General features: G+C 46.9%; 2 protein-coding genes across 2 annotated transcripts; one reads left to right on the top strand and one right to left on the bottom strand.

Annotated features, from left to right (window-relative positions):
• Positions 1 to 1,172: 1,172 nt before the first annotated feature.
• Positions 1,173 to 5,589, bottom strand: tlnrd1 (talin rod domain containing 1). Its single transcript, XM_066646882.1, has 2 exons — positions 4,573 to 5,589; positions 1,173 to 3,988 (listed from the first exon to the last, which is right to left on the bottom strand). Exon 2 carries the CDS (start codon positions 3,786 to 3,788, stop codon positions 2,724 to 2,726), a length of 1,065 nt encoding a protein of 354 aa, XP_066502979.1. The 5' UTR covers positions 3,789 to 3,988; positions 4,573 to 5,589; the 3' UTR covers positions 1,173 to 2,723.
• A 6,179-nt stretch (positions 5,590 to 11,768) lies between these two features.
• Positions 11,769 to 16,344, top strand: mesd (mesoderm development LRP chaperone). The gene is made up of 3 exons (XM_066647655.1): positions 11,769 to 11,945; positions 12,849 to 13,081; positions 14,423 to 16,344. Exons 1-3 carry the CDS (start codon positions 11,787 to 11,789, stop codon positions 14,661 to 14,663), a joined length of 633 nt encoding a protein of 210 aa, XP_066503752.1. The 5' UTR covers positions 11,769 to 11,786; the 3' UTR covers positions 14,664 to 16,344.
• Positions 16,345 to 18,031: the final 1,687 nt, after the last annotated feature.

The raw sequence follows: 18,031 nt of genomic DNA, 5'->3' as shown, positions 1-18,031 counted from the left end.
CCCGGACCAGAGTGGACTCCAGAAGGATCCTGTGATAACAAGTGGAAAAGATCAGGATCCACTTAAAGGGGGATGTGGGCCTGAGAGCTCTTCAAAGGCAAAGCGGTTACCGGGGTTAAGTGTACTGATCCACACCTCATGAGAAACTGATAAAGCAGCACTCATACGCCCTCATGGAAAAGCAGGTTTTCTTTCTCACCCTTATGTCCATTAAAAGAAGCCAAACCTGTGGCTTAGCTCTCACACTTTCCCGCTTTAGGAGTTCAGTGCCTTCTAACCGTCTCAGGCCCGTGTTTATGTTGAAAGAAAGTGGAAGGAATTTGTGGGGCATTTTCCAAAAGAGCTTTCTCAGTGACGTTCTGAAGGTGGCATGCTTTTCACAGTGTGTGAGTCCAAATGCTTATTTAAGGTGGTTGGAGAAACTCCACAGATGAGCATGACACTACATAGCACCCTCCAGAGCAGCTGCAGTGTTTATGGAGCTAAAGACCATTTCTCTTAGCTTAAGTGGCTAATGTAAAGCCTGAGAAGAGGGGGGGGGGCTTTTATTTTGAAAAAGGAACACAAAACTGTGTGTTAATAGAAAAGTTGGATGAGCAGAAGGTATTTCACAGGATTTCTAAGGTGCAAGCCACTTAACCCCCAACTGCTCCCTGGGCGCCGTGGCTAGGGCCGCCCACCGCTACGGTCAAGTGTGCTTACTGCCCCCTAGTGTTCACGAGTGTGTGTGTGTAAATGTGTTTCACTGCACGGATTGGGCTAAATATGGAGAATATATTCCTCTGTGTGCAGCACAGTGGCCAATAAAGTGACTCTAATTCTAAGTCAATTCTAATAAAAAAATGCAAAAATTATTTTGCTCTATTGTCATTTTATGGTAACCGTGGTGTTGTATTAAAAAAATGACAACAAAAAATGACCAGAAAATTAAATACTAACACACTACATTCATGATTTTCGGAATTTTTTTGAAAATTTATCGTTAAAACCAAAAAAATCACACGTACATTTGGAAACAGTATTATCTCCAAGAACAGAACAAATCCGTCACACTTTTACGTTATTTTTACGTTATTTTTGTTGAATTAAATGACAGTTGTCATTTTTATTTCTAGAGAAGTTACTATAAGATGACAACAGAGCAGGGGAACGTTTACATTTTTATTTACAATTATACATCGTACAAAAAGACGTATTTATACACCTAGCAGTTCACACACAAAGACGTTTCCTACAATACACAGTTCCTGACTTAAGCTTTTCAACGTACAGCGGTGTCTAGGGCTGAATAATTCAGGTGTTATTGTGTTATTGTGATATTTCTCACCAATATTGTGTTTGTTTTCTATAAAGTAAGGTCCAGCCTGTTTTTATAACCAAAGAAACCAAGACCTGGTTTTAGTACTGAATGCTGAATGTAGGTCCCCAGACGGACATTTATTTGGAGTGGTGGTGATATAACGATGATCCAACTTTATACTCTTCTGTGCAGTGCCCTCATCACTTTAAATATGAACATCCTTCTCAATCTGGTGACGGAGACATGTGAACAGGGCTCACATATGAGGAACAACACTTTAATAAGTCGAAATAAATACTCCAGTACATGCATGATTTAGAAAAAGAAAAAAAAAAAGGAAACCAAACATTAAAAATTCAAAATCACAATGCTATTGTAAGTCTGGTGAATAGTGTAAAACCTATGGCACGCACACACAGCAGCTTTAACCCAAACAATTTCACACAACGACATCCATCACGCGTCAAAAGCTACATCCGTCGCTCCGTCTGCGGCCTCCAGACGCCGGGAATCTGAGGTAAACTTCAACACTAAGTCATTGATACATTTTTCTGAGGGGATTTTAAAAGGTTTTCGTTCAAATTCGATCAAATTTATCGCGGTTAGGAGTGAGTGGGCCGTCAGGAACCGTGTCTGTCAGTTCTGGCTTCGGGTTTTTATTACATCCAGCGCAAAACAAAACCCTCCACCACCTCCTGGGGACCTGGGCTGAGGTGTGAACTACAGCCTACGTCTCATTGACAGGTTCAACTCGGACAAACCCTACACTGACTCGAGGGGGTCACACTAGAGGCGGGCGATAGGACAGGGGTTTGTCATCGTGAGAAAGCACTCTGGAGAACACTTAAAGGAACACTAGGTAAGGTTTGGTGTTTTTGCACTGTCCCGAAAGCAAACGGGTGATATCCTACCCGTCTCCACGAGTCACATAGCGCAGCTTCTGCAGCGCTGAGCCTGGAGTAGCAAAGGCAGAGGCCCTAGCCTCCCGATTATGGGTCAATGGAGCGTCACAATGATTTTGAGACTGGAATTCTAAGGTAGAACTATTACCTAGTGTTGCTTTAAAGCTCACTCTTGATCCGAGAGCACAAAAGTGTACACAGACCTTTAAAAGACACAATAATGATCTTAAAGCTCAACAGGGAACCTTCAAGGTTTCAGTACAGACTCTTCTCTAAAAGGAAAGGTGGATATCTTTAGGTTTTATCACAGAAATGTTGAAAATAAAAGCACCTCAGTGATATGAATCAAAGTGTAGTGCCATGTACCAAATGAATCCTATAGTATAGTATCTTGATGTGATGTTTTCTGCCGTATCGCCCACCCCTAGTTCACACAAGACCTGATTAGTCTCTTTGGTTCTTTCCTTAAAATAAAAAACAAAAACAATAAACATAAAAACAAAAGGCTACTTGTGTATCCGTTAATTCACAGAATGAGAGTTGACTGGCGGTAAAGTCCTGGGGGAGGACCGTTCCCTTAGCGCCTGCGAGAGCAGCGTGCAGCCGTCCGACACAGCGCAGGCAGAGTTGCGTAGGCGCTCCCGGTACCCCGGCATTTGGGTGCTGGTTTCGGGGTGCTGGGAGATATCCCTGAGGCCCTGGGTGAGGAGGACGCAGGCCGAGACCACGCTCATGGCGCCCCCGAGCACGGCCGTCTGCACCGCTTTGCCCTCGGAGCTGAGGACGGCCGGTTTGCCGAGGAACTGTGGCTCCGTGGCGAATCCCACCAGAGCGTTGACGGCCTGCACCAGCGGCCCGGCGAACAGAACGCAGCGGTTCCGGGAGAGTTCGCTCGGACACGACTTCACCTCCCTCACGCAGGCCAGCAGCGCCGTGGCACTGGTGCTCATGCACTTGACGCTGGCTTTGAACTGCTCCTTGGCGAAGCGGTCCTTGGATTTTTCACTGGCCAGAGATGAGGCGTCGGTGAGGGTGGTGAGGTTCCTCAGTATGTTCTGCGACACCTCCAGGAGGAGCTGAGGCGTAAGTTCCGATAACGGAGTCAGCCGCAGGATGCCGCAAGTCTGCTCCACCTCGTGCCGGCAGCGGGTCACTTTGTACCTGTCCACGAGCCCCGGAACCGCGGCCTGACACGCGGGCGTATCCACAGCCGCCAGATACGCCGCGTGAGCTGAGAACTCCGTCAGGGACACCACCAGGTCGCCCATCTCCACCAGCCGGTCGCCCACCTCCACGAACTTGCCCATGTTCAGCTGGCTCTGGATGTCGTGGGTGATGATGGAGAGCTCCTTCGTCCTGGCGATCACCGTGTCCCGGCACTTGTCGAAGGTCTCGGCGACCTGCTGCCCGTCCGCCGTCACCACCGGCCTGGTCTCGCTGGACAGAAGCAGAAGATCCGCCACCAGCTGCATCTTGCTTTTGCACGAGTCGCAAATGGACAAAAGTCTCTTCCTCTGCTGCGAGCTGCCACTCTGGACGTTGGTCGAAACCTCGCTTTCTGGCTTCCCCGAGCCACTACTAGCCATAGTAGGGCGGTCGAGCTACCGTTCTGAATGTTCGTTTTGGTCCGAAACGCAGGTTACGCCACAGGGTCCATAGCGCAAACTCATAACTGTGGTTTTTCTTCAGCGAGAAAAAATGTCGCAACTTTCTACAAGGAAAATAAAACGTAAAAACTGGCCTTGAAAGAGTCCTTCAGGAAAACATCAGAATGTCTGCGGTCACACTGTTAACACACACAAAAAAAATGACTTAACTGTTGGTAAACACTTTAAAAAACACAGGATCACGCAGCTTCAGTTATATTCTGCTGTTTTTAGTGAGGTCACAACCAAAGCTGTGTTTTTAGAGAATCCCTTCAATCGATTTACTCTACAGCGCTCAGTACTGACACAGTTCGACTTCAGTTGCGCAGGCACCTTACGGAGAGTCACATCTATCATCTTTGACCTAAAGCTGGGTCCAGACAACAACAGACAAAAAACATAAAGAAAATCAAAACACAAACAGCCACCCCCCCTGCTGCAGTGCCACAATAAGAGCCCGAATCCAGGCAAAGTGCAAGACATTCACTTTCTACTTTCGTAAATTCTTCCAAGTTTGAACGTCTTTGAGAAGTCCTGCAGCCTTCGAGGTGGACGCAGGGTCAGATGTGTTTCTGAGCAGAACAAACCCGTCCAGTGTAGGCCACCCTTCAGAGACGGGGGGGAGGGTCATGCCTGGTTTAATGCCTAAGCTCAGAGGGCCTGTTTCACACACAAAAAAAATAAAACAAAAAGGGGACGAGATGATGATATTTGATCACTTTACCTCTGTGAATATCATCATATTTTTACGGAACACTGACCGGCCGCACGTCTCGCTCTAGTCCAGTTTGGGAAAAGCCTCGTCCTCATAGTTTTTGAGTCTGTAAACGCAACACTAGTTCATCGTGTCTCGTGTATCGTGGAAATGTCTTTAAGGATCGCAATGCAATATTTTCTCTGCCATATCGCCCGCCCCTAGTCCATCTCGCCGGCTTCAGCACCATCATCCCACGAGAGCTCCAGAATAAAAGCCTCCCTCGCCAACTTTCAAGCGCTTCTTCTTCTTCTGTGCACACAAACCCAGAGCATATCCACAGGGCATTATCTAACCTTAGCGTTAGCGTCCCATAAGCCCTTCAGAAACCTTCCAAAGCTTCCCCTCCTCAGCCCAAAGCAGGGAAGGAGCCGGTCCGGCAAACAGAGGAATGACCTCGGCTGCTTTCTCCGACCATTTCTCCAGAGGTTTGATGAAGAAAAGTCTGTGGGGAAACAGATTTATCTGAGGTTCACCCCCCCACCTTGAGCCTGACAGGGACACAAACAGAGAAACAGAAGCGGAGAGAGGGAGGGAGTTTATTCCAGCTTGTACATCTTTGCTTTCAGGAAGCTCTGGAGGGTGTGGCTCCTTCAGTGTAAGGCATGAGGGACTTTTATCTTCTTCAGAAAAGCCCTTTTCTCCTCCATAAACCCGCTCAGAGGACTTCTGCTCGCCCGAGAAGCCCACTTCCACTCTTCTCACTCACTCCTCCACACCAGAAACTTCAAAATACTCCATTTTGTAGAAGAAAAGTCCCTTCAAACCAGAGGCCTCGCTTCAGCTCAGCTGCAGCCGGTATGAGAGCACACAAGCCCCGAAAACAGTTCCAAAACAGTTCGAAAACAGCTCCAAACGGTCCGAGGAGATCCGCCTTGGTCCTCTATGTCCTCCCTCCTCTCTCCCTTTTCGTCTTTATTCCCCTCTGCGTCTCTTCCACCTTGTTTTCGCCTCCTTTTCCTCCTCACACTTTCACTATGCTCGCGTTCACAGGCTGCTGGAGCTCACTGTAGCGCTCAGAGACGCGGCCGCAGCGATACACTGTGTGTCCCGTCGCCGCCCGCGCCGCTTTTTCTCAGTTCTCACAGTCGCGCTCTGATACACACTGCGCATGCGCGGAACTTCATGTCTGCGTACTGAATTCGTTTTATTCTCTAGCATAAGTTTAAACGGCCCTTTTTGTTGAACTGTATGTACTTTTGTAGCACTGACTGAACTGACTGTGATTTTAGGAGTGGTGCGGACATTCCATAAACTTACATTCATTTAGTGGAGACTCAGTATCAACGTTTATATAAGTACTACTAGTAGTTATGGGGGGGTGGGTTACATTTACGTTTCGGCATAGCTGCTCGAGATGAGGGTGGGTACATGAGCTTTGCCTGACGTTAACAAGGACTGCAGACTGACCAACTAAATGTTTACAGAGAAGGTTATTGACCAATAACGGTAGCGCTACAGTCAGACCGTCCAATCAGAAGATTTTAGGCTACTTCACCACGCCCCCTTCTCACTCAAGCAAACCAATCGGAGTAGGGGAGGGCGGGACTAGTTTGTGAACAGAAAGCTTCTCGAAATTCTACATAAGGTCTAGAAAAACGTTCGTGAAATTCCTCCCGGACATTTTTTTAAATCTAAAATGGCGGATATGTCCGGGTAAAAGAGGACTATTTACACTGTAGGGGACCCACTGGAAGAAAAGTCCCTACAATGTGAGTGTGCACACTGGTTTTGTATGGAGGGTCAAGTGTTCTGATTGGTTAAACAAACCTCGCGATCTGATTGGTCCATCAACTGGCCGTCAAAACAGGGTCAAAAACCCCTAGCTGCAAAACTCCCACAGTCACTGGAACCTCAAAAATGTTTGCTCTGCCACATTTCAAGCCGTTTGTGTACATATAAGCTTTATTATTCAATAAATAATTGTTGTTTAATATATCCATAGTAATACAGTGATAATAATGAGCTTGTTATTGTGTTTGGCTCGTGGCAAAAAGGGCGACACTGAAACAAAACTAGCTCCAATTTCAGAACAAAAAGACCAAGTAATTTAGATTCACCACAATCGTCTTTATTTAGAGAGAATTCAGAGCAGTATTTTGGTACAGACCCACGGAGAAAGGGGAGATTATAGGATAGTGGAATAAGGATTATAAATAAACCCAAACATCATGGATTTCTGCTTCAGCTTTCTCTTCTCCGCCCTCCCGCTCACGACGATCTGCAGAAACACGGTCCGAGAACCAATAGACTGAGTTTGGTTTGGCTGCTGAAATCGGAGTCCGAAAAAAAGCTCAGGGAGGTGGGGCGTGTGACGTCACCAACCCGTTCACTTTTCATTAGATGAGAGAGCACGCTAATAACGGCAGGCAGCCAATCCGGGAGCAAGGGGGCGTGACTTAATGAAACGTTAGAAGCAGTGTGCAAACTGTGAGAAAGTGAGTTATAAAGTGATTTTATGAGCAAATGTAGGGGTTTTTTTTTAGCTAAAATAATATTAGAAACAAGTCAAACAATGTTACAACAACATGTAATTATTTTACATTGTGATTAATCTTAACTGTAATTTGTCCTGGAAATGGTCCAGGTTTGACAGCTACTATCTCAGATAACACACTCCTGTGGGGTCCAAACAGGCACCGAAATTACTCTCGAACAAACACTCTCTACATGAGAATATGACCCACTACAAGCCCGTGTGGACCCCAGATAGAGGAACACTGATCTCTCACAACTAGACAATGGAGACATACAGAGATATAGAATAAAGAATAATGGGCAGAAACAGTCATGTGACAGGTGGATGAGTGATATAAATATATGAGTATATTATATAAATGTTGTACATTTGCCAGTGTGTGTACACATACAGTAATGTGCTATAAAACTGTAATAAACAGGATATTGCAGAATGATATGGACAAATATAAACATTAAGACACTGTGCAGTTCTGTGTGTAGGCTTTATGTTACAGAGAAGTTGTTATAGTGCTGTAAGGAAGGTGTAGCTTCACACTTTCAGGAAAAATGCAAGGTTTAGGTTGTAGTTAATGAGTGATACAGCTCTGGGGAAGAATCTGTTGGTATTATTTTATCATTGTCTGTAACCCTTATCCAGTTCAGGGTCGCGGTGGGTCCAGAGCCTACCTGGAATCATTGGGTGCAAGGCGGGAATACACCCTGGAGGGGGCGCCAGTCCTTCACAGGGCAACACACACACATTCACTCACACACTCACACCTACAGACATTTTTGAACGTATGTTTTTGGAACATGGGCGGAAACTGGAGCACCCACGCAGACACAGAGAGAACACACCACACTCCTCACAGACAGTCACCCGGAGGAAACCCACGCAGACACAGAGAGAACACACCACACTCCTCACAGACAGTCACCCGGAGGAAACCCACGCAGACACAGGGAGAACACACCATACTCCTCACAGACAGTCACCCGGAGGAAACCCACACAGACACAGGGAGAACAGACCACACTCCTCACAGACAGTCACCTGGAGGACGAAACCAACGCAGACACAGAGAGAACACACCACACTCCTCACAGACAGTCACCCGGAGGAAACCCACACAGACACAAGGAGAACAGACCACACTCCTCACAGACAGTCACCTGGAGGAGGAAACCAACGCAGACACAGAGAGAACACACCACACTCCTCACAGACAGTCACCCGGAGGAAACCCACGCAGACACAGAGAGAACACACCACACGCCTCACAGACAGTCACCTGGAGGAGGAAACCAACGCAGACACAGAGAGAACACACCACGCTCCTCACAGACAGTCACCCGGAGGAAACCCACGCAGACACAGGGAGAACACACCACGCTCCTCACAGACAGTCACCCGGAGGAAACCCACACAGACACAGGGAGAACAGACCACACTCCTCACAGACAGTCACCCGGAGGAAACCCACGCAGACACAGAGAGAACACACCACACTCCTCACAGACAGTCACCCGGAGGAAACCCACGCAGACACAGGGAGAACACACCACACTCCTCACAGACAGTCACCCGGAGGAAACCCACACAGACACAGGGAGAACAGACCACACTCCTCACAGACAGTCACCTGGAGGACGAAACCAACGCAGACACAGAGAGAACACACCACACTCCTCACAGACAGTCACCCGGAGGAAACCCACACAGACACAGGGAGAACACACCACGCTCCTCACAGACAGTCACCCGGAGGAAACCCACACAGACACAGGGAGAACAGACCACACTCCTCACAGACAGTCACCTGGAGGAGGAAACCAACGCAGACACAGAGAGAACACACCACACTCCTCACAGACAGTCACCCGGAGGAAACCCACACAGACACAGGGAGAACAGACCACACTCCTCACAGACAGTCACCTGGAGGAGGAAACCAACGCAGACACAGAGAGAACACACCACACGCCTCACAGACAGTCACCCGGAGGAAACCCACGCAGACACAGGGAGAACACACCACGCTCCTCACAGACAGTCACCCGGAGGAAACCCACGCAGACACAGAGAGAACACACCACACGCCTCACAGACAGTCACCTGGAGGAGGAAACCAACGCAGACACAGAGAGAACACACCACACTCCTCACAGACAGTCACCCGGAGGAAACCCACACAGACACAGGGAGAACACACCATGCTCCTCACAGACAGTCACCCGGAGGAAACCCACACAGACACAGGGAGAACAGACCACACTCCTCACAGACAGTCACCTGGAGGAGGAAACCAACGCAGACACAGAGAGAACACACCACACTCCTCACAGACAGTCACCCGGAGGAAACCCACGCAGACACAGGGAGAACACACCACGCTCCTCACAGACAGTCACCCGGAGGAAACCCACGCAGACACAGGGAGAACACACCACGCTCCTCACAGACAGTCACCCGGAGGAAACCCACACAGACACAGGGAGAACAGACCACACTCCTCACAGACAGTCACCTGGAGGAGGAAACCAACGCAGACACAGAGAGAACACACCACACTCCTCACAGACAGTCACCCGGAGGAAACCCACGCAGACACAGAGAGAACACACCACACGCCTCACAGACAGTCACCCGGAGGAAACCCACGCAGACACAGGGAGAACACACCACACGCCTCACAGACAGTCACCCGGAGGAAACCCACGCAGACACAGGGAGAACACACCACGCTCCTCACAGACAGTCACCCGGAGGAAACCCACGCAGACACAGAGAGAACACACCACACGCCTCACAGACAGTCACCTGGAGCAGGACTCGAACCCACAACATCCAGGCCCCTGGAGCTGTGTGGCTGTGACACCTACCTGCTGCGCCACTGTGAACTGTGACGCCCTAATCTGTTGGTATTTATTTATTTTATTTATTTTCAAATCATTTTTCTTCTGTTTCTTTCTTAGTTTCCTGGATGTACAGTTTTAAACAGCACTGTTTGTCCGAGTTGAACACAGATTTGAAGAAAAAAATTAGCCAGGTTGATCCTTTATAAGTACTCGTCTTACAGTAGCTGGTGTTCACAAAGACTCTGCTGAACATGGCCTGTATTCCATTTTAAACAGCACCATTTGAAGGGTACGGTTACTGGATGAACCCTAAAGGATGTAGACGGTTGTAGGCTGGGTCTGAGTGGGGCCTGAACTCAGTTGCAGTTTTGAAGGTTGTGTTTTGTCAGTTTACAGCTGTGAGGGCACGCTGCCATTTGGGTGGAGTGTCCTGAGAGGAAACAGTTCAGATTCTGTTGAATGAGCCTCACACACACACACGCACACACACACACACACACACTTGGAAAGGGAGAGAGAGAGAGAGAGAGAGAGAGAGAGAGAGAGAGAGAGAGAGAGAAAGAGAGAGAGAGAGAGAGAGAGAGAGAGAGAGAGAGAGAGAGAGAGAGAGAGAGAGTACCTTTCACTGAAGTGAAGCCCAAAATAATTCAGGGTCCAGTGTGAACATTAATAAGCAGTGTTTATTATTGTAGGTATAAATACATACATTTTTAAAACAATCTGTTAAAGTAACACTAGGTAGAATTTTGATCTTAAAATTACAGCTTCCATATTGTGTTCCATATTCCATTGTGATGCTCCACTGAGGTGCAATAGGGAGCAGAAAGCCTCTGTATTTACTATTCCAGGAGTAGTACTGCAGAGACTGCAGTATACACTATGTAACTTCTGGAGTAGGGTAGGACACCTCCTCCATGTAAAAATGATTTACACTCTGCAACTGTAGGGAGAGCCCAAGAGCAAAAACATAAATTCAAACTTTTCATTCATTATCTGTAACCCTTATCCAGTTCAGGGCAGCGGTGGGTCCGGAGTCTACCCAGAATCACTGGGTGCACCCTGGAGGGGGCGCCAGTCCTTCACAGGGAAACACACGCTCACACCTATGGGCACTTTTTTATTTTTCGCCAATCCACCTACCAATGTGTGTTTTTGGAGTGTGGGAGGAAACCGAAGCACCCGGAGGAAAGCCACGCAGACACAGAGAGAACACACCACACTCCTCACAGACAGTCACCCGGAGGAAACCCACGCAGACACAGGGAGAACACACCACACTCCTCACAGACAGTCACCCGGAGGAAACCCACACAGACACAGAGAGAACACACCACACTCCTCACAGACAGTCACCCGGAGGAAACCCACGCAGACACAGAGAGAACACACCACACTCCTCACAGACAGTCACCCGGAGGAAACCCACGCAGACACAGGGAGAACACACCACACTCCTCACAGACAGTCACCCGGAGGAAACCCACGCAGACACAGAGAGAACACACCACACATGTCTCAAACCATTACTTTCCACTTAAATTCCACATAGACATAAGACTGATTATATTTAGTTCATTCATTCATTCATCTACTGAGGACAGTTTCTCACACTCACCCAGTCACTCCCACCTTTAGTGAATTTGAAACACTCACTCATTCACATCACTGAAATAATTAAGGTTGTTTAAAAAGAACTTGAGCTTATGTTTTTTTGAATGAAAAATGTCTTGATAATCTAGGTTCATTTAATTTACAGTGCATTAATAAATGTGTTTATTTTATGTGAGCTGACGTCATTCATGTGTTTTAAGCGAGCCTCTGACGTTATAAACCTTTGGGCCAATCAGAGAGCTCCAGGTAGAGCGATGGCGGCGCCCGTGTGCTGGAGGGCAGCTGTGGTGTTTCTGTGTTTTCTCTCTGTGTTTCTCGCACTAACGGAGGGCACGGATCCCAAGCCCAAGAAGAAGAAGGACATTCGGGATTATAATGACGCGGACATGGCCAGACTGCTGGAGGAGTGGGAGGTGAGAGACCACCGCGCACTTTAACAACAGACAGAGTAAAAGTCCTGCTGCAGTGCAGGGTTTTTCATTTCTTAAAACTCATATTTTGCTTCTAGTTCGCAGATTTACAGCCTGTTTACGTACTTCATGCTTTTAATATCTTATATGTTGCTTTTATCCTGGGTAATACCCTTTCTAAAAGCAGCAGAAGTTAAGTTTTCCTTTGGAATTATCCATTCCACCTTAAATGCTTCAGCGGTTACGTTGTACCTCATGCACCATTTAAGGTGGAACGGTGAATTGGATGGTTATTATCAGCCTGAGTCCGCACAGTGCTGTCTGTTGTGTGCTGGGGCTATTCCACAAAGCAGGATTACTCTATTTAGCTGGATAATTTAATACTAAATTCGAGTCTGTCCGACAGGGAAAGAGCTGAGGGACATTGCTGTTGGACAGTCCTCAGATTTGGTCTTCAGTTGTGTTAGGACGTCCTGTTTACCCTCAGGATTTCTCAGTTGGACAGATAACTTGAACTCAAAGTTGAGCATTGACCAATAGTAATGTACCTCAGCTCATTTCTTGGCTTTGGGCTTAAGTTATCTGGCTAAATTAAGAAACCCTTCTTTGTGGAAGAAACCCTAAGTAAGAAGTGCTTTATTTTTACTTTTATTATCCATACAGCATCATCCATTCCAAATGTATTCTCCTGATACAGCAGATGTGTGTATGTCTGTCCATGTGTGGTTATTAACATCAGCCTTTTTTAAACCCCGAGTTACAGTAATAATGATTACGCCACCTGCAGGCTGTCACTAGGTATGGCAGAGGATGGATGAGAATCACCAGTGTATATCTAGAGTAACTCTAACTGCATATCTTTATTTTCTACTGTGTCCTTGTCGTATTGGACATTTCTACCCCCAGAAAGATGATGAAATCGAAGAGGGTGATATGCCCGAACACAAAAGATCCCCTCCACCCATCGACTTCTCGAAAGTGGACCCGTCCAAACCCGAAGAGCTCCTGAAGATGTCCAAGAAAGGGAGGACTCTGATGGTGTTCGCGACGGTGTCTGGCGACCCGACAGAGAAAGAGACAGAAGAGGTCACCAGCCTGTGGCAGGGAAGCCTCTTCAACGCCAACTTTGATGTTCAGAGGTACTGGATTAGTTTCGCTTTCAGGAGCTTACTGTAACGTTGTAGTGTATGATCTACAGCACAATAAGGATGAAGACATCTGACTATAAGATGCTTTTTGATTCATTATAATCAGAGTGAGGCGGCACACTGGTGCTGTAGGTAGAGTTACTGTCACGCAGCTCTGGGGTTCTGGGTTCGTCCACCTACCAACGCGTGTTTTTGGAGCGTGGGGTGAAACCCGGAGCACCCGGAGGAAACCCACAGAGACACAGGGAGAACACACCACACTCCTCACAGACAGTCACCCGGAAGAGACCCACGCAGACACAGAGAGAACACACCACACTCCTCACAGACAGTCACACGGAGGAAACCCACACAGACACAGAGAGAACACACCACACTCCTCACAGACAGTCACCCGGAGGAAACCCACGCAGACACAGGGAGAACACACCACACTCCTCACAGACAGTCACCTGGAGGAAACCCACGTAGACACAGAGAGAACACACCACACTCCTCACAGACAGTCACCCGGAGGAAACCCACGCAGACACAGGGAGAACACACCACACTCCTCACAGACAGTCACCTGGAGGAAACCCACGTAGACACAGAGAGAACACACCACACTCCTCACAGACAGTCACCCGGAGGAAACCCACACAGACACAGGGAGAACACACCACACTCCTCACAGACAGTCGACCGGGACTCGAACCCACAACCTCCAGGTCCCTCCAGCTATGACGTGAGATATTGACAGTGGTGTGCCGCGGTCGTAGATCAGTACACCAGTAACAATATCTCACGTTATAACACACACCTCGAGTGTATTATTGCAGTTATACCTTAGTTTATTATCACAGTTTATTATTAGGTTTTAAGATAAAGAAAAGAGTGAAGATTTTTTGTTATCATCCTTCCACAAGGAAAAATAGTTCCATTCCATCACACGTTCCTTTTTGCTCTTTTCAACGAACTCTGGAACTGTGCGATGTTGAACTTTTCGAAATCAGGACAGAAGCAGAGATAAACGCATGAAGTCAATAAAATATCACGGTTTAATCAGTGTTTACAGCAGATTCAGATCCCTGTGATGTATATCACACACTAAACAAGGTCTCAGTTTAAGTTAAAAAGTGAGTGAAGGAGAGCAGCGGCGAAAGAAGACGGAACCAACCACACAGACGTAGCAATTTACTGGGGGTGTTTATTTATTTATTTAAATTTCCGTGTGGAGATCTACATTCCTGTGTTTCCCAACTCAACAGTGTTCCCAACTCCCTACAAGAAATAGATGTGTACTAATAATTAATTTCAGTGCCCCTTTAACCCTTTCTTGCCCCGCTGCAGGTTTGTGGTGGGCTCCAACCGTGTGATCTTCATGCTGCGAGATGGCAGTTACGCGTGGGAGATTAAAGACTTCCTCATCGGCCAGGAGCGCTGCGAGGACGTCACTGTGGAGGGCCAGGTGTTTCCTGGGAAAGCGGCCAAGAAGGACGGCAAGGGGAAAGCAGGAAACGACACCAAGAAGTCGAAGAAGAAGGACAAGAGTGCAGCCAACCAAGCAAACAAAAGCAAACAGGAGTTATGATGCACCTGAGCAAGGCTTCTGGAGCTGGACAAGGTCGGACTGAAGCCTTAAATCCAAGGAGAAAAAGAAGTAACACCCTGCAACAAATTACTAGTGCCATTTATCCATTTAATTATTTCCTTATTAGGGTTCTCATCTGATGATTAACTTAGATGTCCATGTTTATTAGTGAAGTAATTACACACCAATAAGATCAAAAACATTAGTCCGTAATGAACTTGAAATATGAAAAATCTGATTAAACACATTAGACACAAACTTTAGACACAAAAATTTACTCATTGAGTACAGTTGGAGTGAAGGGGTTAAAGCACATTATACACATTATTCCTTCAAGAAAAAAGGCATTAAAATTAACCAAGCCACTTGATTTTATTTTGAAGGAGCCATTTTCTCACTCTACACTTTGTGCTCTCCCTATTATGGAGGATGATGATGATGATGTTGTTGTTGCAGCCGTAAGGGACAAGGTTCGGTGCCGTCTGTAATGTTAGGGACAAATGTATATTTGTGTTTATTTGTCTTTCACTTATTCATTTATCTTCTGTAAGCACTTCATCGCGGTCAGGGACTCGGGTCCTGATCCTGCCTGGAATCACTGGGCGCACGCGCACTAGGCTTTTCCACCCCACGCATCAGGCTCTGCACGGCTCAGCTCGGCTCCCCCCATGAAATGGAGACGGTGGCGTTGTAAAACCCCGTCTCTTACAAGAATCGCTGGCTTTGAAAACCTCAACAACAGCGAAAGTTAGGCGCTGTTTATTCATCGTGTGTTCGTTGTTTTTAGTTTTTTGGACTAAACACCGCCCATTTCTCACAGATCAGTTTTACTTTTTGCACATTCGGCTTTCACTGTAAATTTTCGTCGGCCATCGGCCCGAGGAGCGTGTTAACCCCTTCAAAACCCTGAGATCGAGTTACGAGCCGCCGCTGTGAGTCCGATTAAAATAAATGTGAAAGCTGCTGTACGTTTAGAGATTTTACAAGTGGTGGTTTGTGCTGGGTTTGAGTGAGCTCTGCGTTTCTCTGCTCTCGGGCCAATCAGCGCTCTGCAGGGTTTACACGCCACCGTTTACTACCTACGCAGCACGGGACTGAAAACTTTACCTGGTTCCAAGGACCAGGACGAGATGTAGCCAGTGGAAAAGCGTCATCTACAACTCCAGTCGAACTGTGGTTGGTGCTTTAGCATAAGATCCATCAGGTGACTGAAAAGGCCCGATCCAGTTCTCAGTTCTTGGGTCTGAAAGTCTCCTGTCTTTTGATCATTGTTTTTGTAAAGCACAGATTTATGTCAGTATTTACATCATCCATTACAGGCCCAGGTCATGACCGTGGTCTCAATACGGTACACGTGAATAAAGATAATAACAGCTGTTACACTCTGTTCATTTTTAACCCCATGGGGATTTGGTGCATTGTAGATTCATGTGTGACTTTGTCCCAAAAGTTACGGCGTCCACTGTCTCAGACTGATGTTCGTTTTTTATTTTTGTTCCTCGATGACTGAGCTCCACTCGAGTATTACTAATGATCACAGCTTGGTTTACATGCACATCAAAGGGAGGTTTACCCCTATCAGCGGTACATAAAGGGTTAATGGAATTAGACACTAGAATTTTTAACCTGAAATATCTCCCACGGTGTTTTACGTGATTTCTACACAACGTTGCCTTTGGAATTGAGAATAAAACAATTTTTTATGAATCTCAGTCTGTAGTTCTTCATTCATTCATTCATTCATTCATTCATCCTTCTACAAACTAGTTCTACAAACACAGACTTTAGTCTAATAGTTGCTCTGCATACTTGTTAGGTGTGACGTGGTGGTGGGTCATTCTCAGCGCTGCAGTGACACTGACGTGGTGGTGGTGTGTTAGTGTGTGTTGTGCTGGTGTAGAGTGGATCAGACACAGCGGTGCTGCTGGAGTTTTTAAACCCCTCAGTGTCCACTCTCTGTCCACTCTGTGAGACACTCCTCCCTCGTTGGTCCACCTTGTAGTTTGTATGAAAGGTCAGACACTCACTTTGTCACAATACTATGGAGATATTTTGAGAACAGTCTGAGATATTGTGTTATAGCGTGTTGGAAAGGGAAAACAGGATTCTTCAGAATGAGACATGACACCCTTGTGATTCCCTCCTGAGGTGTGTGAGATGTGAGAGTCCCCCACTGAGGTGTAATGTAGGTATTAGTGTTTAATGCTGGAAAACGAACTTAGTTTCTGTCACCGTCCAATTACATGCTTCAGTGAGCCTCCCGTGTCTGGAAAAGCCCCTCGGATGTTAAAGTGCGGTGGTGTATTTTTACGTGTCGTGTCTAGGAGATCTCGTACATCAGCAGTTTGATGATGTCCAGGACATAGTGCAGTTTCTCTGGATGTATTCTAACCGAGGTGATTAGGTTATTGTTTAGTTAAATGGAGGTTTGAGTGGTGTCCTGGGTTCGAACACCCGCTCAGTCGCTCAGTGCACTGTGGGTGGAGAAGCTAATGTTCTTTCCCTGTCTTTCATCTCGACTGACCTTCCTCCTCTGGTTCCGTACGGAGAGACGTGCCGAGTGAGCTCTTTCTGTCCAGACTCTGGGAGGATCTGTGTGACCTGATATCTACAGAGCTGTGTGGACGGACAGACAACAGTGTTATGGGTTCTGATGTCGACGCTCGCTGAAATTGTGTAGAACCTTTTGCTGAAGAGCCTCTTGAAAATATTCGGAGCTGTAGCTGGGCTTTGGGCAGGACCAGGGAAGATGAAAGGGCCGATGAAATGCGTAAACAATGGTGTTAATAAAAATCTTTCTGGAGGCTTAAAGGAGATGAAACCCAAACATTAGGAAAGAGGCTTAAATCCTCCTGGAGGCTGTGGAGATATGAGCTCAGGCTCCACAGAAGAATAGCTCATTCTTTTTTCATTCAATTTTTAAACACACTTCCGCTACTTTTGTGAAGAAGTACAACATTCCACAAAGATTTCTAACAGCCAAGGAACCACACCCAGAGAAACATGCTCTCGGTTTAACGCCAGATCCCTGAATCAGCTCCAGACTTGGAGGTCACTGAAGATCTGCTGCTAGGGCTGCAGTGCTGTGGGAACTGGGTTACACTGCAAACAATCATATCTTAAACATCTTAACTGTAGTCATTCTGAACATTTCTAACCTTATTTTTAGGCCACAGGAGAGTTTACTGTATGTATATATGTATTCTGCAGTGTGTGAGGTGTTCCCTGCTTAAGGGTAAGGCCACCCTGTGCCTCCTAGTTGCCGTTTCCCTCTTTTGTGTTTCCAAAGCCAGTTTCACACTCTGGAAAAACTCCAAAGAAACTTCAGAGGTGTCCCAGAGAGTTTCTTTCACACGTAGCGCACAGCG

The sequence above is a fragment of the Hoplias malabaricus genome, chromosome 16 (assembly GCF_029633855.1).
Source record: "Hoplias malabaricus isolate fHopMal1 chromosome 16, fHopMal1.hap1, whole genome shotgun sequence".
In the NCBI taxonomy this organism is placed as follows: Eukaryota; Metazoa; Chordata; class Actinopteri; order Characiformes; family Erythrinidae; genus Hoplias; species Hoplias malabaricus.
Note: the sequence above shows the minus strand (reverse complement) of the source record. Positions and strands in the feature narration are given on the sequence as shown.

Excerpts from the sequence above, each read along its gene's own strand:
- tlnrd1 (XM_066646882.1), bottom strand. The coding sequence starts at position 3,788 with ATGGCTAGTAGTGGCTCGGGGAAGCCAGAAAGCGAGGTTTCGACCAAC.
- mesd (XM_066647655.1), top strand. The coding sequence starts at position 11,787 with ATGGCGGCGCCCGTGTGCTGGAGGGCAGCTGTGGTGTTTCTGTGTTTT. Across the intron at positions 11,946-12,848 it reads GACTGCTGGAGGAGTGGGAG|AAAGATGATGAAATCGAAGA; the intron begins GTGAGAGACCAC and ends TTCTACCCCCAG. Across the intron at positions 13,082-14,422 it reads GCCAACTTTGATGTTCAGAG|GTTTGTGGTGGGCTCCAACC; the intron begins GTACTGGATTAG and ends GCCCCGCTGCAG.